Source organism: Abramis brama (assembly GCF_963993115.1).
Source record: "Abramis brama genome assembly, chromosome: 12".
Classification (NCBI taxonomy): Eukaryota; Metazoa; Chordata; class Actinopteri; order Cypriniformes; family Leuciscidae; genus Abramis; species Abramis brama.
In genome coordinates this window covers 20,148,481-20,172,674 of record NC_139974.1, presented here as the reverse complement: position 1 = coordinate 20,172,674, position 24,194 = coordinate 20,148,481, and the positions used below count along the sequence as shown (strand labels likewise).

At 41.2% G+C, this 24,194-nt stretch overlaps 1 protein-coding gene across 2 annotated transcripts in view; it reads right to left on the bottom strand.

Annotated features, from left to right (window-relative positions):
• Nucleotides 1–22,964, bottom strand: part of top2b (DNA topoisomerase II beta) — an 88,874-nt gene extending 65,910 nt beyond the window's left edge. Inside the window, exons 1-11 of one of the 2 annotated variants that reach the window (XM_084132013.1) lie at nucleotides 22,449–22,964; nucleotides 20,978–21,157; nucleotides 20,625–20,715; nucleotides 19,479–19,542; nucleotides 17,922–18,067; nucleotides 6,993–7,090; nucleotides 6,657–6,869; nucleotides 6,338–6,511; nucleotides 5,883–5,984; nucleotides 5,604–5,741; nucleotides 5,189–5,327 (exon numbers count right to left, since the gene is read on the bottom strand). In XM_084132013.1, coding sequence (XP_083988139.1) covers nucleotides 5,189–5,327; nucleotides 5,604–5,741; nucleotides 5,883–5,984; nucleotides 6,338–6,511; nucleotides 6,657–6,869; nucleotides 6,993–7,090; nucleotides 17,922–18,067; nucleotides 19,479–19,542; nucleotides 20,625–20,715; nucleotides 20,978–21,157; nucleotides 22,449–22,490 — 1,387 coding nt within the window. In that variant the 5' untranslated portion in view covers nucleotides 22,491–22,964. Of the gene's footprint in view, nucleotides 1–5,188; nucleotides 5,328–5,603; nucleotides 5,742–5,882; nucleotides 5,985–6,337; nucleotides 6,512–6,656; nucleotides 6,870–6,992; nucleotides 7,091–17,921; nucleotides 18,068–19,478; nucleotides 19,543–20,624; nucleotides 20,716–20,977; nucleotides 21,173–22,448 lie in introns of both variants that reach the window. The other variant, XM_084132012.1, reaches the window with a different exon arrangement.
• Between the last annotated feature and the right edge of the window lie 1,230 nt (nucleotides 22,965–24,194).

Here is a 24,194-nt window from a genome sequence, read left to right as displayed (position 1 = left end):
CAGTATTTCTGTCTTACAATAATTCAAACGATCACAGAAGTACTGGGATAAAAGACACTGATTCAATTGAAGTATTTGAATGAGTTGTATCATTCGTTGAATCATTCTTTCAAACCAATTTTTTAAAATATTAATTCTAATTAAAAAAAAATATATATATATATAGACTGCAGCGTTTATATTTTGACAGAATAATTTACATGTTATTAGTAATTTAAGTAATTTACATGTTATTTTATTTAGTTGTCTGTTCAGAATTGTGGGAGAATTGTGATCTCTATTTGAAACCAAAAAATCGTGATTCTCGCCAAAAATTTCATTTGCTTTCGAAGCTACTCATCTGCAGCAATGCGTGCTGCTGCAGTGCTGTCATATCTGGCTACCGGGAGCCTATAACATGCTCTCACACGTTTAGTTTTTTACCATTTTTGGAAGAGTAAAATTTATATAGTTGGTTTCAAAAACCAGATGCATTTTCACTTAACCAGTTTTATTTGGAATGCTTCTCAAACCTCCTGATGTGGTTTGAGTGATCGGATTTGAGTCTCGAAAGCTGTTCGGAGGGCATTTACAAAAAAAATTTTCTTTTTTGGAGTAAACATTTGATTTTTGGATGAGGGTTTCCACAAAATTCACCAAACTATTCAAATAATACTGGCATACATTATGATAATTTAATTAAAAACATTAAATTAATCGATTTATCAAAGAAACTAGATGTACCGCAGGGCGGTACAAAATATGACCGCCGCTCAGGCCTGCACTGGCTTTCCACAAAAATAAATGACGTGGAGCAATTTGGCTGTATTGCGTGTTTATGTATATACCTAAAAAAAGTAGTAGTATGTGCATGTCTGTCTGTGTGTGTGTGTATGTGTTTGTGTATGTGTGTGTCTGTGTGTGTGTGTGTCTGTGCGTGTATGTGTGCGTGCGTACATGTGTGTGCGCGTGTGTGTTTGTGTGTGTGTGTCTGTGCATGTGGATTTGTATATGTGTGTATGGGTGTGTGTCTGTGCGTGTGGATGTCAGTGTGTGTGCATGCTTGCGTTTGTTTGTATTCCTGCATGTGTGTGTGTGACAGTATCATCCTAAACCAGCAACCCTTCGCTCAACACCACCATCTACAGGCCGATGAGTGTACAGTCACTAAATGTGCACATAAATGAATTTATTTTATACCCCCCCATGGATGAAATTCTACGAAACTTAGCATACCCCCAGAGGATGTCAAGTTAATCATACACATGAAATATGGTGCAGTTCTGAACATCTCAACTGAAGATAGGGGCGATTAAAGCAGAATAATATTGCATTTTAATTTTTTATGGGAGGGGCGCAAATCACAAATGAGTGATTATGGGCTAGGTTGATGATGAAAAAAAAATTCAGATGACGAAAAAAAAAAGAAAAAAAAAAACTTTGACAATCGATTATGGGCTAGGTTGATGTGGGCCCTTAATACCAACATACCATAAAAATGTCTTCATCCTCGGTGCCACGGTTCAGGTAGTTATTTAGGAAAAACTGAATTTTTTGGGTTTGGGGGGCCCAGCGCGGGGGGGGGAGGGGCCCCCGGGGACCAAACGAAATTTTTCCGTAAAAGTCTAGTGGGGCTACATACCCACCAAATTTCATGTTCCCCGGTGTTTCGGTGTCCCTGGTATCGTTGACGAAAAATTCAGATGAGAAAAAAAAAAAAAAAAAAAAACTTTGACAATCGATTATGGGCTAGGTTGATGTGGGCCCTTAAGACCAACATACCATAAAAATGTCTTCATCCTCGGTGCCACGGTTCAGGTAGTTATTTAGGAAAAACTGCATTTTTTGGGTTTGGGGGGGCCCAGCGCGGGGGGGGAGTGGCCCCCGGGGACCAAACGAAATTTTTCCGTAAAAGTCTAGTGGGGCTACATGCCCACCAAATTTCATGTTCCCCGGTGTTTCGGTGTCCCTGGTATCGTTGACGAAAAATTCACGGGGGGCCCAGCGCGGGGGGTGGGAGTGGCCCCCGGGGACCAAACGAAATTTTTCCGTAAAGTCTAGTGGGGCTACATGCCCACCAAATTTCATGTTCCCCGGTGTTTCGGTGTCCCTGGTATCGTTGACGAAAAATTCACGGGGGCCCCAGCGCGGGGGGGGAAGTGGCCCCCGGGGACCAAACTAAATTTTTCAGTAAAAGTCTAGTGGGGCTACATGCCCACCAAATGTCATTTTCCCCGGTGTTTCGGTGTCCCTGGTATCATTGACGAAAAATTCACGGGGGGCCCAGCGCGGAGTGGCCCCCGGGGACCAAACGAAATTTTTCCGTAAAAGTCTAGTGGGGCTACATGCCCACCAAATGTCATGTTCCCCGGTGTTTCGGTGTCCCTGGTATCGTTGACGAAAAATTCACGGGGGGCCCAGCGCGGGGGGGGAGTGGCCCCCGGGGACCAAACGAAATTTTTTCGTAAAAGTCTAGTGGGGCTACATGCCCACCAAATTTCATGTTCCCCGGTGTTTCGGTGTCCCTGGTATCGTTGACGAAAAATTCACGGGGGCCCCAGCGCGGGGGGGGAAGTGGCCCCCGGGGACCAAACGAAATTTTTCCGTAAAAGTCTAGTAGACCAACATACCATAAAAAATTCTTCATCCTCGGTGCCACGGTTCAGGTAGTTATTTAGGAAATACTGCATTTTTTGGGGTTTGGGGGGGCCCAGCGCGGGGGGGGAGTGGCCCCCGGGGACCAAACGAAATTTTTCCGTACAAGTCTAGTGGGGCTACATGCCCACCAAATTTCATGTTCCCCGGTGTTTCGGTGTCCCTGGTATCGTTGACGAAAAATTCACGGGGGTCCCAGCGCGTGGGGGGGAGTGGACCCCGGGGACCAAACGAAATTTTTTCGTAAAAGTCTAGTAGACCAACATACCATAAAAAATTCTTCATCCTCGGTGCCACGGTTCAGGTAGTTATTTAGGAAAAACTGCATTTTTTGGGGTTTGGGGGGGCCCAGCGCAGGGGGGGAGTGGCCCCCGGGGACCAAACGAAATTTTTCCGTAAAAGTCTAGTGGGGCTACATGCCCACCAAATTTCATGTTCCCCGGTGTTTCGGTGTCCCTGGTATCGTTGACGAAAAATTCACGGGGGCCCCAGCGCGGGGGGGGAAGTGGCCCCCGTGGACCAAACGAAATTTTTCCGTAAAAGTCTAGTAGACCAACATACCATAAAAAATTCTTCATCCTCGGTGCCACGGTTCAGGTAGTTATTTAGGAAAAACTGCATTTTTTTGGGTTTGGGGGGGCCCAGCGCGGGGGGGGAGTGGCCCCCGGGGACCAAACGAAATTTTTCCGTACAAGTCTAGTGGGGCTACATGCCCACCAAATTTCATGTTCCCCGGTGTTTCGGTGTCCTTGGTATCGTTGACGAAAAATTCACGGGGGCCCCAGCGCGGGGGGGGAAGTGGCCCCCGGGGACCAAACGAAATTTTTCCGTAAAAGTCTAGTAGACCAACATACCATAAAAAATTCTTCATCCTCGGTGCCACGGTTCAGGTAGTTATTTAGGAAAAACTGAATTTTTTTGGGTTTGGGGGGGCCCAGCGCGGGGGGGGAGTGGCCCCCGGGGACCAAACGAAATTTTTCCGTACAAGTCTAGTGGGGCTTACATGCCCACCAAATTTCATGTTCCCCGGTGTTTCGGTGTCCCTGGTATCGTTGACGAAAAATTCACGGGGGCCCCAGCGCGGGGGGGGAAGTGGCACCCGGGGACCAAACGAAATTTTTCCGTAAAAGTCTAGTAGACCAACATACCATAAAAAATTCTTCATCCTCGGTGCCACGGTTCAGGTAGTTATTTAGGAAAAACTGAATTTTTTTGGGTTTGGGGGGGCCCAGCGCGGGGGGGGAGTGGCCCCCGGGGACCAAACGAAATTTTTCCGTACAAGTCTAGTGGGGCTTACATGCCCACCAAATTTCATGTTCCCCGGTGTTTCGGTGTCCCTGGTATCGTTGACGAAAAATTCACGGGGGCCCCAGCACGGGGGGGGAAGTGGCACCCGGGGACCAAACGAAATTTTTCCGTAAAAGTCTAGTAGACCAACATACCATAAAAAATTCTTCATCCTCGGTGCCACGGTTCAGGTAGTTATTTAGGAAAAACTGCATTTTTTTGGGTTTGGGGGGGCCCAGCGCGGGGGGGGAGTGGCCCCCGGGGACCAAACGAAATTTTTCCGTACAAGTCTAGTGGGGCTACATGCCCACCAAATTTCATGTTCCCCGGTGTTTCGGTGTCCCTGGTATCGTTGACGAAAAATTCACGGGGGCCCCAGCGCGGGGGGGGAAGTGGCCCCCGGGGACCAAACGAAATTTTTTCGTAAAAGTCTAGTAGACCAACATACCATAAAAAATTCTTCATCCTCGGTGCCACGGTTCAGGTAGTTATTTAGGAAAAACTGCATTTTTTTGGGTTTGGGGGGGCCCAGCGCGGGGGGGGGGGGTGGCCCCCGGGGACCAAACGAAATTTTTCCGTACAAGTCTAGTGGGGCTACATGCCCACCAAATTTCATGTTCCCCGGTGTTTCGGTGTCCCTGGTATCGTTGACGGAAAATTCAGTAAGGTGACGAAAAAAAAAAAAAAAAAAAACTTTGACAATCCCTATATGACCGCTTTCGCTAGCTACGCTAGCGGCGGTCATAATAATCAACAGATACAGATTATTTAGTTATCAAAATAAACATTTGTTGCAGCCATAGTTCAATTATTGAAGATTATTCAGATTCAAAAGATCAGATGAGCGGCGAAACCATTTAATCTGTAGGGAATGCCATAAACATTGCATTCAGAAGTGGAAGTACGTCAAATCTCTTAATTTTGCATAAAAATTTACAACAGCACCATAAACTGCAGTACGAAGAATAGTGTGTTAAACTTAGTAATGTAATGTATGGCCTTTATCGCTTAAAAAGACTTTTACCCTGAAACAAAGTGCATTGCAAGCTTCATTTACCCATTGTGTGCATTATGAACTAAAAACTGAACATTTAGCCTATTTCATAGAAAATACCAAGATATATAACATATTCAGTCTAAAAATACAGAAATTAGATTTTTGGACCATATCGCTAAATCCTAATAAGCAGAACATGATCTTTAAAATCTGCTGATATGGCTGTGGACAGCAGAAAAGAGAAAGGGGGTTTATCTGTCATGAACTCACCAGCATCATTGGCGTCGTCTAGTTTGGGAATTCCTTTAATCTTGCTGTGTTTGACAGAGGAGCATTTCTTGTTGAGCTGTGTCTGAGCCTTAAACTTCACCCAGTTCAGAATGCTCTCCACAATACCACAATTTGTGGCCTATGATGGACAAATAACTCAGATATTACCACAGCTCGATGCTTATTGAAGTCAGCATTAAACCAAATATTCCCAATTGATTTTCTTAATACATGTTACGTGTTGTCTTGTGCATAACTCAGTGGTCGCAACTTCAGTTTCATGCCGAGTTCAATTCATGCAAATATTTTTTTGTCCCGAAGCTTTTGATAATGGAAAGGGAGTCTAAAATTAAAATGTGAAACTTTTCTGTTTTTCTATCATCAGAACCAAGATAAGAGATAATCACACACTTACAGATCTGATGAATTTCTCAGTGAGAGCACATTTGGAGCCAAAGCTTTTGGTCTGTAGAGTCATGTTCTCCTTGGTCTGGGAATCAAAGGTTGGGTTCTCGATCAGGGCATTAACAAATACCCACACATGGTTTTTAACCTGAAATTAAAAAGCATTTTCTTAGAACAGTTGAAACAGTGAATTCTTAGCACTCAACATCTTAAGAGATTGAAGAAGCAAATTTCCAAGTGTTTAAATAGATATTATATCTTGTGAGTGTGTTGAGTAGTGAAAATAAACCTGGAATGGTTTCACAGAGACTCCAGCTTTGTTCTTCTTCTTCACCACTTCAATCAGTTTCGCCACAATTTGGTCCACAACATAGTCAACATGTCTTCCTCCCTAAGATATCACACATCTAATGAGTATTACATTACTTTAAAAAAGCATCTAAACAACAGAGGAATGATAAGAAACCACCAGTATAGTAGAAGTGCTGACTAGAGTATAGCAGAGAATGCTGTGTTATTGCTGTTAGTTTAGTTGGTTCAACCCTCTAAACGTTGCACAATTAATTTCATCAGCTTTAAAGCACCACTGCTATATTAAAACAATCAGATTGGGGTCTGGCATACCTGAAACTAGTTTAATTATGCAGGTTTGAGTTAAAACTGATAGCCAACCGACAATTCTGAAAAATGTGTAATTTTCTACATCCCTAGTTTCAGGAATAAGTAACGGTGTGTTTCAGAGACCTTGGTGGTGGCAATGCTGTTGACGAAGCTGATTTGCTGGAAGCCCTTCTCACTCATGGTGAGACACACTTCCCAGCGCTCATTCACCGTCTCATTCACCACCTTTAGAGCGACCCCCGTCTCATCTAGTTTATCCTTCACATAGAGATCCACATAACTGCGGAAACCATTCACCTGCAGCACGAGACACAAAAACATGCTCAGTAGAGACAAGAAATGTCTAAAAATGTTTGTATGTCTTTCAGATTTAAAAGAAAATCCTCATCACACTGTTGTGTAAAGAGCTCTTTTTTACTTAAGGAAATGACAGGTGACTTACGGGTAGCTTCTTTCCATTGAGCATGACTTTGACACCCCTACAAGAGCCAGCCACATCATACGCCCTGCGTGTTAGCAGAGCCACAATGTCCTTATCCAGTTTCTCCATCTTGAATTTGGCCAGATCAGGCTGGAAGGTGACACAGGTGAAGTCATCCCCATCAAAGTATTTGATCTTCGCCTCACTGGTCTTTCCCATGTTCTCCTGCCATGTCTTTGGGAGAGATGGGAGGAGAAATACTAAGTTAAAGTGTAAGACTTCAAGATAGCTGCAGGTTTATCACAACCACAACATATTTCCTGTATTCCAAATCACCCTGCAGTAAAACGGCTGTACCTGTTTGAAGCTGCGTTTGTACTCCTTGCAGGCTGTCTCTACTGTAAACTTTAGGCTGAATATGTTACAGAGTTTAGCACCATATCCATTCCTGCCACCTGAAGAACACAAGATTGATGAGTTACAATTAATCAGCTGGAAACTCATCCTTAACATGAACAAACAGCACAACTGCATCTAATTTGCATAAGGCTGCATGATCATGACAAAAATAATAACTGTTGATTATTTCTCTTGATATTGTAATAGTGATTATTAATCGCGATTAATCTAATTTATTTGTGAGGGGCAACTGCATGTCCTCTTAGCCGCATGAAAAACAAAGCTTGATTCCATCCGGACTGCGAGAACGGTTGAGCTATTTTACTAATCCTTATCCTACACTTTAAAAAGTGAGCAGCGCGTCAAAACAACAGAGCCATACACACCACAAGCGCTCAGGGGGATTTATGACAATGATCTTTTGCCGCTATATGCGGTAATATTTGTATCTAACACCAACTTTCACTACAACGCTGCAGAAAATGAGAATGCAGCAAAGTAAAAATATTTTTATCTGCATGTATGACTGCGAGCATCCAAATAATCTAGGTTTGTTACAAGTTAAAGAGTCACCTTTAGACGATAACATTTTATTCCGTCAATCAGCATTGCTAAGAATATTTCATAATAAACAATGTTCTAATTGAGGAAATTATTTGGCATGGATGGCAAGGAAAAACTTTTTTGTTTTCTGCTCATGATGAGAGTGTTTTGATTATTAGTTTATGTATATTAGGCCGGGAGCCAGGTCCACTCCTCAGGATGTTTTTGCTACCTTTTTTTCACTATTATTTCCTATTATCTTATACCTTGGGCCATCACAAGTTGATAATGAGCACCCCCAACTCGGCCCCGTTTGGTCTCAGGGGCCAAAATACACCCTTTTTGGGAAAAGCTTTTGGCGGAATAATGTAATTGTGAATATAATGGTACTGCGGCTACATAAATGGCCATATAACCCTCAAATTTTGCATGGTGTATCCTGACACATAGGGGAAACTAGCAGAAAAAGATTCTGGGCATTGCTGCCTTTTTTCTGTGAAATATCACCCCCAACATACCCCAAAAGACAAAAAAATGGCTGTCCGCCTGACAAATTGTCATCAAAAGTGATCATTTTCAAGCATTTTATTATATATATCACTGCCTCAAATGTACATGAAAAACTTTCCAAGTTTATAAGCTTCAATTTAAGTCCAAGATGACCTTTCTATCTAGAGGATTATAGCTGGTATAACCAAAGTTCTCCACTGTACCTCACATCGGAGAAAACAGAACTTTCAAGCATTACCATTCCTTATGGGTTCCATAAGTCCACAAAGTCCTTGCAACACAAGGAATAAAGAATACTCTAGTGTGTAGTCTGTTATCAAAAAAACAACCTTCAATAGAGTAAACGTTAGTAACCTTCTGTACAGGTAAACATTCTTTACAGCCAAATGGCGAAACTAAAATACAGCTCAAACATAAAATAGAAAACATTTATTTGGTTCTTAGATTTTTGCTGCTTAGATGTGTTCTACATACCTTCAAGGGGATTGTGAAACTGAGCGAGTTTCTTCTTCTTCGGACCTCCCCACACTGGTGCGGGTGACAGCACAGCAGCGCGAGCTGTCTTTTTTCTCTCTCTTTCTTTTCTTTTTGCTTTTGTTTTGACTTGAGCAAACAAAAGCTGTTCTCACAGCTGGTAAGGTGCGCTTGAGAGCACTCAAAGGCGACGTGGTCGAGAACTTTGCCCAGCAGAAACTGGTTGAAAAGCAGACTGAGACCATCAAGCACATCCTGCCGCGGCGGTCAGCTGCTGCCTCCACCCCATTGCCCGCAGCCCCTCAGTCTGCTCGTCGCCGGGGCGGCCTTCTGTGTCTGCCCTCGCTCCCGCGCCGCAGCAGCAGCCTCCACCTAAGCGGAGCCAAGGAGCCAGTCGCAGGCAGGCCCCCCCCACCCGTCCAGGCCCCTGCCAAGCAGGGCGGTAAAGCCAAGAGCAAACAGCACTAGGACAGGCGACCCGGAGATGGATCGGGCCATCCACTCCACTACAGTGAGAGCAGCCGATGCCCATGTCTTGCGAGCAGAGATCGCAGTCCTACTAGGACGCGATAGAGTCAGTCCCTCCAGCCGATATGAGGTCAGGGCACTACAGTCCCTACTTTATTGTACCCAAGAAATGTGGTGGGTTCAAAATGCTCATGCAGAAACGCATTTTCGAATGCATCCGTCCCCAAGATTGGTTTGCAGCGATCGACCTGAAGGACGCGTACTTGATTCTTGATTCTTCCTCGACACAGGCCATTTCTGCGCTTTGCGTTCGAGGGTCGAGCATATCAGTACAAGGTCCTGCCCTTCGGGCTGTCCCTGTCTCCCTGTGTCTTCACAAAAGTCACGGAGGGAACCCTTGTTCCCATGAGAGAACAGGGCGTGCACATCCTGAACTATTTCGACGACTGACTCATATTAGCACACTCTTGAGATCAGTTATGCGAACACAGGGACCTCGTGCTCAGGCACCTCAGCCAGTTGCGTCTTCCGGCCAACTGGGAGAAGAGCAAACTCGCCCCCAGAGGATCTCTTTTCTCCTCACAGAGTAAACGCGCTCAGTCGGTGCTGAACTGCTTGAACACCTTCAAAGGTAGGACCCTGTGCAAAGTCAGGGAGGACGAGGAGCAGGTCCTTCTGGTGGCCCCCTATTGGCCCACCCGGACCTGGTTCCCAGAAATCATGCTCCTCGTGACAGTCCCTCCCATTCCTCTGAGGAAGGATCTTCTGACTCAGAGACAGGGCACCCTATGGCACCCGCGTCCGGACCTCTGGAAACTCCATCTCTGGTTCTAGGTGACTTACCCCCAGAGGTACTTAACACCTTCACTTCTGCACGGGCGCCGTCCACGAGACGTGTGCCTTGAAGTGGAACCTGTTCATCAAGTGGTTTTCTTCTCGCCGAGAGGACCCCCGAAGATGTTCAATAGGGTCCGTGCTTTCCTTCTTGCAGCAAGGGTTGGAGCGAAGGCTGTCTCTATCCAGCCTCAAAGTACATGCTGCTGCTATTTCAGCTTATCACGACCACATAGATGGCAAATCAGTTGCCATCTATGTGCCATCTATGGAAAGCACGAACTGGTCGTCAGGTTCCTTAGGGGGGCGAGAAGGTTAAACCCTCCTCGTCCCCCCTCCATACCCTCTTGGGACCTTTCCCTGGTGCTTCAAGCTCTTCAGGATGCTCCCTTTGAGCCTTTGAAGTCAGCAGACTTAAAGCTTCTCTCTTTGAAGATTTTGCTGCTGATTGCACTGGCCTCTAGGTAGGGGGCCTGCAAGCATTTTCGGTTGACGAATCGTGCCTAGAGTTCGGGCCGGGTGACAACCATGTTGTACTGAGACCCCGGCCTGGCTATGTGCCCAAGGTTCCTACCACTCCCTTCAGAGATCAGGTGTTAGGCTGGGTTCCATATGTGTATACTTCCACGGCTGCTCCTAATCGAAGCCCCGTGTCTTTCCCTTGGGCTAAGTTACCCAATATTCATATGCAGTACAACCTTCGGGCTAGTCCATATGTATTTTTCCACATAACTCCCTTGAAGAAAGTGGCTTCCGCAGCGTTCCCCTTCCATAGAATGGGCACGCTTTCCCAGTGTTATCCAATAATCTCACTGTATGGGTTATCATGGAACAACAGTGATGGATATGCTCTGTGTAAGCCCTTTCCTATCGTCCGTCCAGGCAATAAGGGGTACAGGCTTACACCGTAACCCTCGTTCCCTGAGGGAAGGAACGGAGATGTACATCCCATCATCACATCTGCTGCTGCCCACGGTGGCGGCCAGCTTACCAGGCTTGGCTCCTCAGCAAAAAAGGAGCTCACCTCGCACCTGCTGCTCATTATATACCTGTGCTGCGAAGCTTAACAGTTGATGCAAATGACTGCATCCAAATGTGTATTGGCTCGTTTTAGTTTTACTCTAAGTAGATTGGCCTCTCTAGCTAGATTCCTATCAGTCGGTCACGACGTACGTCTCCGTTCCCTCCCTCAGGGAACAAGGGTTACCATATGTAACCGAGACGTTTCGCCATTTGGCTGTAAACAATGTTTACCTGTACAGAAGGTTACTAACGTTTACTCTATTGAAGGTTGGCTTTTTGATAACAGAGAGCACACTAGGGTCATCTTTATTCCTTGTGTTGTGAGGACTTTGTGGACTTTAATAAATCTCACATTTGGCTAATTGACTTTGTGTGAATGTACCCTATGTTGCACCCTGACCCCAGTCCACCTAGGGCAGGGCTATTCAATTGGCAGCCATGTGGGCCACATACAGCCCGCCAATCATCTCTATCTGTCCCAAAGGCTCTCCCAACCTCCCTCCGCCTCTTTTCCTGGCGGTGTGGCTACATTTGGTTAGATATGCGAGTGGCCGTAGTGGCGCATGCAGCTGTACGTCTATACGCACTGTGCATATCATGAACGCTCCGACTAACCTGAGAAACGTTTTCAGTCCGAATATTTCAGCAGTTATTATGTGTGTCACGTATTTCTGTCGACTGAACCAGCGATACCAATCATTTGTGAATGGTGCGAATCTGTTGTTCGATCTTTGGTTCAATTATTTCCTTTCCATGAATTGGCTAAATGCGCTTGCATTATGGTCTGAAACGATTCAGATTCGTTCGGACCGCTCTGTCACTGAATCACCTGAAGCTGTTTCTCGGTCAGTAACAACAAATATAGAACAAATAGCGCTGTTTTCAGTTTAGCTTCAGTTCAACTCGCAGTTTAGTTTACTTTGAACTACGCAGCACCGCCCAGTGGATAACGAAACGCAAGCTTAAAGGAGTTGCGTTTACTCCTGGTTCTGGGGCCTCATTTATAAATGTTGTGTACGCACAAAAGAAGGCGTACGCCGCTCTCTATGCAATAATTGGTATTTATAAAAAGCAAACTTGACGGGAAAATGTGCGGTCCTTCACGCAAACTCTGACCCAGGCGTACGCACAAAAACGGGTGAAATGAGAAATGGCGACACCATCGGCAGATGGAAGAAACACGTGAAAGTGTGTGAAACTGTAGACCGTTGTGTAAAAGAAATGGCAATACTGCCTCTCATAAATAACATGAAGACTTCACAAAGCAAGTCTTACAATTAACAGCCTACACGAACACCCGTTTGATCGATCTGCAGTGTAAAACAAACAAAATCAAACGAAGATTACAACAGAAATGCAAATTAACAGATATTTGCAAAAAGATATAAATATGTTCTGCAATAATATTAGCATGTTATGCAATTCATCCTCATAACACATCTGTAGCTTGTCAGATGCAATCAAATGGATGGTAATAAAATGCCATGATGCCATCACAATGCGTAATGACGCACAATGGCTGATCATGCGCTTCAGGCTTGTGCGTGAGTGAAGTTACGTTTCTTGGTTTTCCTGTGTTTGCCATGATTTCGCAATCGATGAATATTAACTTGTGGGCGTTTCACGGACTATTTATGGGCAACTATGGGCGTGACATGAAGCCGCAAAAGCTGCGCTACATTTAGAATTGATTGTGATTTATTAAGGGAAAACTGCATAGGATGTGCATGCGCACGGTTTTATAAATCCGAATATTTCTGTGCGTACGCACGTCCTATGTTTCATCCGTACGCCACTTCTGACGCAAATCCTACACAAAGTTTTATAAATGAGGCCCCTGGACACTATTATTAAACAGCATTGCGACATCCAGTGAGAAGTGGTTCAATTCAACACACCTCTGTTACAAACCACAAATCACTCGATGATTTAACTAGTTTTAAATCAGATGAAACAGCCTCAACATTCCCAACACACCTGGGGCCTCATTTATAACCGTTGCGTACGCACAAAACAGGCCCTGAAAGACCCTGTTTCCATTAAAATATAAATCAATTAAAAATACAATTCGGCCAGTTGAAAAAATTGAGAAAAACTTTCTCTGAAATGTATTTTACACTATTTGATTTATGTATTCAAAAACAAGGCAAGGATAGGCAACTACTTGATTTTTATTAATGTAATGCGTCTTGTACTGTTAAACGTTATCACGTGGATGAATAATCATATGCAAATGATATGCAGATGAGGATCTGCATAGTAAAACTAGGCGTTGTAAGCTCCATATATGGTTATTTCGGGGAGGAGACGCATGTGCGCACAATCTTCCGCTGACTGGGATTTATAAAGTGAATTCTGCGCAGGTTCTGGCGTACGAACGGTTTTTTAAGTCTGAATATTTTTTTGCGTACGCAATTTTTGGCTTTCAGGCGCACGTACACTTTTAGTAAGGTTCCTACGCACAGTTTTATAAATGAGACCCCTGATGAGGTAAACAGCAGAAACATTGTGCCATGAACGAAGTTAGAAGACTTTAAATCCCCTAATCACCACCTTTACATTTACCATGAATTGTACTGTAGTAATTTACTATGGTTTGGGCAGAAATGTGGAATATTTATACTGAATACTAACTTATAGTCATTTATGCCTATATTGCAGTAGATTAATTAGGTTGGTAGAAGAATATACAATTCATTTTGTGTATAGTTTTTACCTGTGTTTAGGCATTTTGTTATACAGTGGTAGTGAGTGAGTAACCATATATGGTTTTACCTGTGGTTATCAAGTCTCACTGTAAGAATATTTTCATTTAAGCCTATAATAATTATAAATAAAATAATTCTTACCAATAGCTATGATCTTGTATAATTCATATTTTTGTACATAGCTGTAAATAAGTGATTTATTAAATACTCATAAATCTGCATACTGTTGGGTACCACATTTCCAAGTAAATACAATACTTTTTTAGGTTTACTTTAGCTTATTTATTGATACTGTTATGTTTCAATAAGTAATAAATAATGTTTCAATAAATAAGCTAAACCCACCGGCCCTCCTCAACATTTCGGTTTAATAATCCGACCCTCGAATGAAGCTAATTGAATAGCCCTGACCTAGGGGCATAACATTACTCACTTTTCATGCAATTCATTTCATATAAGTTAGTATAGCTCATAAGTAAAGTCTCAACTCTTGTTTAACCTGTTAGCTAGCATCGGCCCGTGGGCGGGCCGTCGGAGGCATGGCTATACTTTTATTAATTTTTTAAGCTTTGTTTTATAACAAATATTCAACTGACAATCATAAACTATGCATCATTTGAAAGCTAAAACACTCAAGAATCATGTTCTAAACTTGTTTTTGCAATCAATACACCAGAGAGGAAAGGGTTAAATTAAATGCAAAAAAGACCAAAATGAACCGCTATACTCATCTTTCACCTCGTATGGTTCAGATCAGTTCGGACGAATCCAAGAAACAACAGCATACATTGCAATGTAAGGGTCCACTCTTCAAAATGCATCCCACTTTTTAATCCAAAACAACGAAAAAATAGGGGAAAAAATGAAATATCCTCCTTTGTTTGCATGAGCGTTTTCGAGATAGAGTTCTCATCATGTTCATTTTCAAAGAAATATCGATACTAATGCATATTCCAACACTCAAAAGCCATCTCACCCCCGTAGTTTAGACTCTTCCGGATCGAATGAGACATGAGACAGGCTTTGTTACTGACCAAAACAGTAAGGGAGTGCCTGACAGGCTGTGCGCGCTGTCAATCTCGCACCTGGGATTTCGACTGGATAAAAGCCTGAGTAAAGCCAGCCAATGTCTATTCAGGAAAGTTTTGATTGATGGGAGTATTAGCCAACTAAAATCGATTGCAGTGATAGACAGTTTATGCAAGCATATTCGTCAAATTCAAGTGCGCAATGTTTTCATTCACATGTGCGCTTTCGCCACTCGGACTCGCGCGCACACGAGCACACACACAGTTCGCCGACCATAGACTGTAAACACACATATACACGCAATGTTTTGACACATGGAGCACGCATAAACGCACGGATTTACTCCAAAGCATATATCTGAGCATCTCTATCATGGATCGTCGACTACAGAAGAGATTTGGAGGTGTTTTTGCAGAAGATGAAGAGCAGCGATGAAGAGCAGCAGGAAGTAATAGGATATTCATTATAATGATCAGTTTATTGCAATTTATTTGATTAAAAAACACGTTTGTAATTAGAAATGTTCTAAAACATTTATTATTTTCTTTTTTTGTATTTTATACATTAGTTTGAAAAGGATCACTTCTGGAATGTAAATATATATAGTGAGTAATCACTGTTTTTGCTATTAGAATTGTTCAAAATAAAGAGAATTTTGTTCAAATGTTCAAATGTTGTGCTGAAATCGTTTTTTTCTTGTGTGGTTTGAAGGGCAGAACAGTTCTGAATTGATATACATGTATGTAGTAGGCCTATGTAGTGTTTACTCCTTAGGTCAAGTGGTTGGGTGCCAGGTGTCCATTTGGAGTCTCCAAATTGCATTTTGGAAAGGACGCCTATACTTTTCTTGAATAAAAGCTTACAGAAACTACATTTCTGGGAGTATCATCCTCAAATTTGAATCTAAACGTGGTCAGACATTCAATTTTATCTTTATGGTGTTTTCAGGCCCTTAACATATAAGTTAATTCAAAGAAGTCGTGAGTCACTTTCATGTAAATTTTACCTTGTTTTACTCTGTTCCTATACTACTTTGAGTTATAATGACTCTTGTGTAACAAAGTTTCAAGTGTCTAGTTTAAAAAAAGATCAGAGTTATGAATGTGGACCATAAGGTTTAAGAGCTACAGACATTTGTATTTGGGTATGTCATTTTCAGAAAATTCTCAAAAATAGGGGCGCTGACATTGTTCATATGTAAAAAAATAATGCTTAATCCAATATGGAATGGTAATGCTTGAAAGTTCTGTTTTCTCCGATTTGAGGTACAGTGGAGAACTTTGGTTATACCAGCTATAATCCTCTAGATAGAAAGGTAATCTTGGACTTAAATTGAAGCTTATAAACTTGGGAAGTTTTTCATGTACATTTGAGGCAGTGATATATATAATAAAATGCTTGAAAATGATCACTTTTGATGACAATTTGTCAGGCGGACAGCCATTATTTAGTCTTTTGGGGTATGTTGAGGGTGATATTTGACAGAAAAAAGGCAGCAATGCCCAGAATCTTTTTCTGCTAGTTTCCCCTATGTGTCAGGATACACCATGCAAAATATTAGGGTTATATGGCCATTTATGTAGCTGCAGTACCTTTATATTCACAATTACATCATTCCGCCAAAAGCTTTTCCCAAAAAGGGTGTTTTTTGGCCCCTGAGACCAAACGGGGCCGAGTTGGGGGTGCTCATTATCAACTTGTGATGGCCCAAGGTATAAGATAATAGGAAATAATAGTGAAAAAAAGGGTAGCAAAAAACATCCTGAGGAGTGGACCTGGCTCCCGGCCTATATTGTTTGTTTGTGGTTTAAGGAAAATATTGAAAATTGTCCACTTTGACACAAATTGACACAAAAAAAACACCTTTTTTTTTTTTTTTTAACTGAACAAAATATATATATATTTTGAACAGTTTTCGTGAATGAGGACTTCCTGAAAGGGAGGTTTTGTCCGATTTAGCTCTCTTCCACGTTCAAATGTGTCCCCAAAATATGGTTAAGTAGGTAAGCACCACATACATAAAAATGTATTGTCTAAAATTCTTTGCTACTTGAGGGTGTCAAAGAAGTAACTGGATGATGATCTTGTAACTTCCTATGTCACAAATATAATAAAAGCAGACTGCACATTCTTATCATAACAGCTCTCTAGAATAAAGTAGACTGTATATTAACATGACACCATTTAAAGATTGTTCCATTTAATTTGATGATAATTTGTCATCTAACTGAAATACGTAAACTTTAAAAACTGACTGGATTTTATTTTGATTGTAAATCTTAGTGTTAGCCTACATGTTGCCTTGATTTTGTGGTTTTTGCGTTTGTTTAATGGGCTTTTATTTTGCAGCGTTTTGTACCTATTGTTCCTGTTTTTTTGTCTTCCTACGTTTAGTTTCTGTTTCCTTTGTTTAATTTCCGTAGTTACCCTCACATTTTCCATAGTAACTAAACACCTTCACCTGTCCCTTGTTAGCCCTTGTATTTATACCCCTGTGTTTCAGTTGTCTTTGTCTATCGTTGCCCTTACATGTCTTCACACTTTGCGTAAACTGTTGCGTTCCTGGCTTCCCCCTGTTCGGATTATGTCTCTGGTTCCCCTGTTTGGATTATGTTTCCGTCTCTGGTTTGGATTATCTTTGTTTGTGTGAGTGTGTTTTTGTTTTTGTTGGAATAAACTTTTTGCTGCATCTGGATTCTCACTTCTCCTCCTCCCTGCTCATACGTAACACTTAGAATATAATTTGTTTAATCTTCCAGAGTGAGTCAGCTTCATTTCAGTATTTTGTACTGCTTCACATCTGTACTGCAAAAGATCATGTTGATAAATAGGTTTATAGTGCATTTTTGTCTCACTGTGTTCAGCATCTGTTCAGCTTGAGCCACACTCAAAAATCACCCTTGCCTGAGTGAGGAAATGTCAAGCATTAATTTAAGGCAGGCTTAAAGCCAGTTTAAGCCATAAACACCAATCTATTTTGTCTATCTATTCACCAATTTTTTGTGATATTTGTGTTTGCGTGCACACCAACACTGCAGTTGCAACACTGCACCAACACCAACACTGCACCAACACAGTTTTAATCAAATTTATAATTAATAATTGATTGTGTTAAATATGATTAATTATGCAACACTGGTCAACCCATTAGACTGCTTAACCATTCTGTGACACAGACAAGTTCAATAACCAGCAGAACACGAGCAAAACACTACCAACAAAAACAAACTCCACAGCAGAGGAGTTTTTGAAGATACACCATTGCACAATTGCAGTATACAGGGCGTGATTGTATTACCTGTGACTTTTTTCTCATTGTCATCATAGTTGCTAGAGGTGAGGAGGTGTCCAAAGATCAGTGCAGGCACGTACATCTTCTCATCTTTGTGTTCAACAACAGGAATTCCCTTCCCATTATTCCACACGACAATGGTGTTGGACTCTCTTTTAGAACCAGGAGGACAAAACATTACAACGCAAAGAAACAGAATTTTCAGAATTTACAAATTGTGTTTTCCAACAAGATCAGACTGTTGCTACAATATTATTAAAATTTTAAATATATTTAAAATTCCCTCAAAAGAAGAACTGTAGTATGTCTTTCTGTGTTTAAGAAAAGGACAGTATACAAAAACATCTGCCTAGGACAGTTCAGCATTATAAAAATATTTGTCCAAAGAAAGTGACTAAATCTGCAAATATATTAAGAGACAGCAAACACAGACAGATGCAGAGCGTGTGTGTGTGTGTGTGTGTGTGTGTGTGAACTTGTACAACTATCTTTGTGAGGACCAGTTTGAGTTTTAGACCATTGGAGTGAGGACAAAAAAGAGTAAAGTGAGGACATTTTGGCCGGTCCTCACTTTCTGAGACCCCTTTAAAGGCCTGTTTGAGGGTCAAGACTTGGTTTTAGGGATAAGGTTATAATTAGGTTAAGGGTAGATTTCGGGTAAGGGTTCGGGTTAGGCACTTAGTTGTGATGGGTAAGGTTAGGGTAAGCGGCTAGAGATTGCATTGTGTCAATGAATGTCCTCATAAAGATAGATGTACAAGAATGTGTGTGTGTGTGAGTGTGTGTGTGAGTGTGTGTGTGTGTGTGTGTGTGTGTGTGTGTGTGTGTGTGTGTGTGTGTGTGTGTGTGTGTGTGTGTGTGTGTGTGTGTGTGTGTGTACATGGTTTATGAAGACAAAAGTGTGTACTTTTACACTGGTATTACAACGTAAACACTTCCTGTTTCCCCGTAACCCAAACATACAAAACGATAAAGCTTTGGAATATAATAATTTTTACGATGATAGGAGAGAGGTTGTCATGTAATTTGACATGTGAATAAGTTTGATAACAGCTGGTAAATAAATAAGCTGAAAGAGAAAGAGTTTTAATTGTGTGTATTTCAATTAAAGATTTGGAGGTCATGATGCATCGAGAATCATTTAATAATCGAATCATTACCGTCTGAATTCGAATTGAATTTGCAAGATTCACACTTGTGCTACATGGTGTGTTTTATTCCAAAAACACCACAGGGTTTCTGTATGGGTTATGTTTAGGGTTAGGGATTGAAAATAGCTCAGTAGAAAAAAACATTATTTCTATGGAGAGTCACCATAAACCACATATGCAGGTGTGTGTGTGTGTGTGTGTGAAGGAGGTGAAGTGAATGTGAAATGAGCAGACATGGGACTATATTAGATCGTAACACCCACTGCATGCTCTCCCAAGAATCAATCACATCAACATTTTCCACTGCAGTAGTCAACTGTCTGCCAGCTCCAACATTTACTTGATACAAGAGCATTTAGAGTCAGTCTTTAATCAGAGCAGATGTGAATGAGACTGTTAAAGCTGCACTCACGGATCGATGGTGATTTTGATGGTGGTCATGTTCTTGTCTCTTTGTTTGTTATCAGCTGCATTGACTGATGGTAAAGAAAATCACTGGTTACAGCATGAAAGATCACAGACATTTATCATACAGATGTTGAAAAATAGCAGATTGCCTATAAAACAATCCTAATAGTGATAATATCTATATAATTACTACTAGTGATAGTATTAAAGGTGGGGTATGTAATTCTCTTTTTTGGGCATTTTTTCAAAATCACTTGAAATCCTATTCCTAACCCCCTTACAGCCACTGAGTTAGAAGCACTGAAATGAAAATTAAGCAATTTAATCATCTGTGGAACGGGCAGGACTCGAAAAACTCCAGCCAATCATTTCCAAGACCACCTAGAATCAGTGGACAGTAAGTGCGTCAATCAAACATTCGTACCATACCCCCCTCCCCCCATCCCCCTCATGTTCTTTGAATGGGTCACCCGGTGGAGTCAAAGGAAAGAAGGTAGGACCATTTGAGTTGTGTATTTTCAAAATCTGCCGGCCGTTTTGCAAATCACATACCCCACCTTTAATAAGAAAAATAACACATTTCAAAATTATTTGGAAAAAACAACATTTTGTACTGCAAAATGTTGACATAAACTGCAGAAACATTCAGAATTCTCTTAAACATTGTCAGCTGACTACAGCAAATATTATAGTACTTATTTAGAACAGCAATATTTACTTTACTCCATATAATATTACTAAAACATTTAAATATATGAGAAATGCCACGCTGAGACTTGTGAACATTTTTGAGGGATGATGCAAAACAATGGTTGAATCAGTTTTGAATCGATTCACTGAAATGAGAAATGAACAAAACTTCCAAATTCTTATGTAAGTTTTGCTACAGATATTTACAAGATACAAAAACCACTCTGTGTCTTAATGCTTTCAAACCTGCAAGTTGTGAGACAAGAAAGGATTGCAAAATTGAATGGCACAACATAATGGTTGAATAACATGAAAAACATAACTTCTGAGCACATCTGTTATTGGTGAAATGCTATAAATTAAGTTTAATGAAGACTACTGAACAATGAAGTGGAAACAAATGATCACTAAGCAATCCTGATTTTTCTTTTCACTGAAAGGAAAATGACATAATTCTTACCAAGGATCTCATCAAAGATTTTATATAATCCAGGGACGAATGTGATCTCCCTCAAGTTCATTCCAATTTCTTCATCAAAAACCCACATTTGCTGTAGAACACACAATCACTTGAGTATTATATAAAGTAATTAAAATGCATTTGATGACACTGAAACAAGCTTTGAAGAAGTCAATCAGTCAGTTAAACATCTACTTCAACAGTAATTCTACTACTATAAGCATAACATCAATAATTTGTTTCTGTCTTAATATGAGTTTCATTATAAAAGGTTGGATTCACATTTTTCTGAACGTCAGTCTAAATTTTAGACTGAATCTCTAATCTTGATCTTGATAAAAGTTTTCTGTTACCTGAGTGACGGGTTCCACGGAGCCGATATAGGTGTCTGGACGGAGGAGGATGTGTTCGAGTTGAGTCTTCTTCTGGTAGATCCTCTCCACTGACATCTTCTTAGAGCTCTCTTTCTTGCCCGCCTCACTCTTCCCTGCATCTCCCCGGCCGTTCACTTCCTCTTTCTTCGCACCATTGTTCTTGTCAAAGAGGGTCTGTTGTTAGATACATCCATGCAACTTTGTTAAACTTGTCCGCGGCTATCAAGTGGTTCTCTCAAAAAGTTTGCGAACCTTTTAGTTGCTTTTGAGGTTGGAATTATTTTACAGAAACAAAAGGAAGCTGAAATATTTGGTGAATCATCTAGATTGCCTGGATTAACAATTGCTTTGCAAATATACTTGTGCAATAGATAATCTCTGTAAAATCATGCATGAACTGGTGTATATTATCTATCTGTCTGTCTAGTCTGTAGTTTGTTGAACCCACCCTATAATCTTTTAACATGTCTATGATTGGAAAAATTATTTTCAAAACAGTGTAATGTCAGTGCTTTATAAAACTCTCTGAGCTGTTATTTCCTAGATTACACTGAATTAACATGATGTGAGATTTCCACATTTTCCAGTGACTCAAACGGCATCACACACATTTATTAAGGTGCCGTTATAGCAGAATCCTTTTCTTTTTTTTTGGCTGAAATTAATTATCATAGCAAGGGCTGTAATCTAACTGTAAATATAATTTGTGAATATAAGATTCCTATTACAAATGTGTAAATATTATGTACAAAAAAAAGTAAATAATATGTGTAACATAACATGTTTGGGTCAACATTATTTATAAAGTCTAACAATGTCACTTGCAAAAATCTACACATCATATATCTGTTAAAATCAGTAATTTGAATTCATAGTAACCTAGTTCATTAGTACTGGCCTGAGATTAGTTATTATAATAAACATCTCTCTCTCCATGGACTGCCCTATTGTTGTGGCTTTGAATGATCAAACCCAAATAAACCCTTCCACCATGTCCCGGTTTCAAGATCAGCACATTATCTTGGAGTTTTGGTTGTAACAGAGCAACCGTCTGTTGATGTGTAAACATCATATCTGTAGGTTTGACTCTAACAAAGATGAGAGAGTTGAAATCAGTGGAAAGAGTTATTCACAGCTGAGAATCAACACAAAAGAACTTTCCTCTACATCACCATGAAGAGATTCAAATCATTATCTTTATACACAAATTGATTAAATGTGAGGTATTAAAAACAGATGTAAACTAATATTATGTTCACTGCATGAATAATAAAGAGATGCAGATGAGGCTGTGGGATCATTTATGTTGAACTGGGTGAATATTGCAGCTAAAAGGCTAACGTTAAAGCACACGCGTGAGTACATAACGTTAGTGTTTGTAATCTTTAATACGCGAAGTATGTGCGTAATAACACGTGAATTACAACGTTAGTAATCATATATGACTTACCACCCAGGTTAAGCCCCCGCTCCCCGCTGCACCGTTAGACATTTTCTATTGTGTGTGCCCAGAAAAATAATCAGGAATTGTCCATATGTGATCTCCAAACGCCTCAAACGCCGGGCACCATCCGGGCTGGGCTCCCGTCGTTTCTCTTTCCTTTGTTTATTTACTGCTGTGATGGATGTGAGGTTCTGCGGGCTGGTTTCATGGAGGAATTTGTGCCCGCTTCTACGTGACTGTTCCTCGGCTATTGTTAAAATCGACCACCGGCGCCTGCTCAAGGCCTAGGGCTTTAACTAAGACTTTTAAATAGCTCCTTAATATTAAAAGATGTTTTAAAAAACTGCGTAATTACATGCTAATAAAAACAAAAAAGTTAATAGAAGATACAAACAAATACATTAAATTTTTCGTGTGCTAAGTAGGAATATTGCAACATAAAAAGGATTTCCATTCAATAACAAACAGACGCGGCGTCCGTCCGGCTACACCATCCGCATGGCGACATGCCCCCATAGCTCCACCCGACCAATAAGATGCCAGAGAATCTGAGGAGCCGGCATTTCAACCAATAGGAGTATGGTCGGCGTCGTGCAACGTCACTCGCTTTAAATTTCGGGAATCACTGACTTGTCCCGTAGTTGCCACAGACCCAAGCAATTTCACTTTCTGTCTGACTCTGTAAAAATACGGTTGGGTGTCTGGACGTCCAGGTTTTTGGAGTCGACTAGAGCTGTCCCCGTTTTACATCAGGTTCAAAACAACCCGCAAATACACTACAAAAAGCCAGAACCAGCATAGCTGCTGGTTGCCAGAGTAGTCAAGTAGGCTTGTGATTATTTTTTACCAAAAGAGTGGGCTGATAGCTACACTGATTCCTTGTTCACGCTCCTCTACTTCAGTCATGTAGACTTAAAGGGTTACTTCACCCAAAAATGAAAATTATCCCATAATATTGCACCGTCAAGCCTATGAGTATGTCCAGTTCCTAATGGGAGTTAATAGAGCCTGAGTTTTTGAAGCTCCAAAAAATGCATCCATCCATCATAAAAGTAATCCATATGGCTCCAGGGGGTTAATATGCCTCCTGAAGCAAAGCAATTCGTTTTTGTAAGAAAAATATCCATTTTTATAACTTTATAAACAATAATCACTGGCTTCTGGTAATGGCCTTATGTGATTCTAGTTCCAGCAGAAGAGTGACCTCTGACCCTACGTATGCTTAGGTGAGAGTATCTTGTGGTTCAAACAAATAGGGCTGGACAACAAACTCAAGCTCCTCCGACGTTTCTCTTTAAAAATGCTCCTTCTAATCCGTCTGCTCCTTTAGACTTCTAATTCGTGACCTGTGTTTTGTTTTGCTCTAACTTACGCTTCCATGTTTGTCAATACGTCATGTGTCTGGTCAGAGTTCACTGTATAGTTGGGGAGCCAAAGTCTCAAAAATGGGTTGAACCTGACATGGTCTGCCATACTTTTTATTTGTGTTTTTTCTGTCAACTTTGACCCTAAGAACCAATATTTGGAGGGTCTGCTCTGCTGGAAATATCGCGGAAGAAAATGTGGCCATTTTTTAGTGTATGCACCCTTTATTTTTTACCAGAAAAAATGTGGGGGGAAAAATCCCTCAAATCCTCAGTGGGTTGGGTAGGCTGTCAATAAATGTATTCCAGATACACAGAACACATGTGCTGACAACATCCACTGATGCAAAATCATGTAGAAATGTGTTTTAAGAGTTCTTTTTTTTTT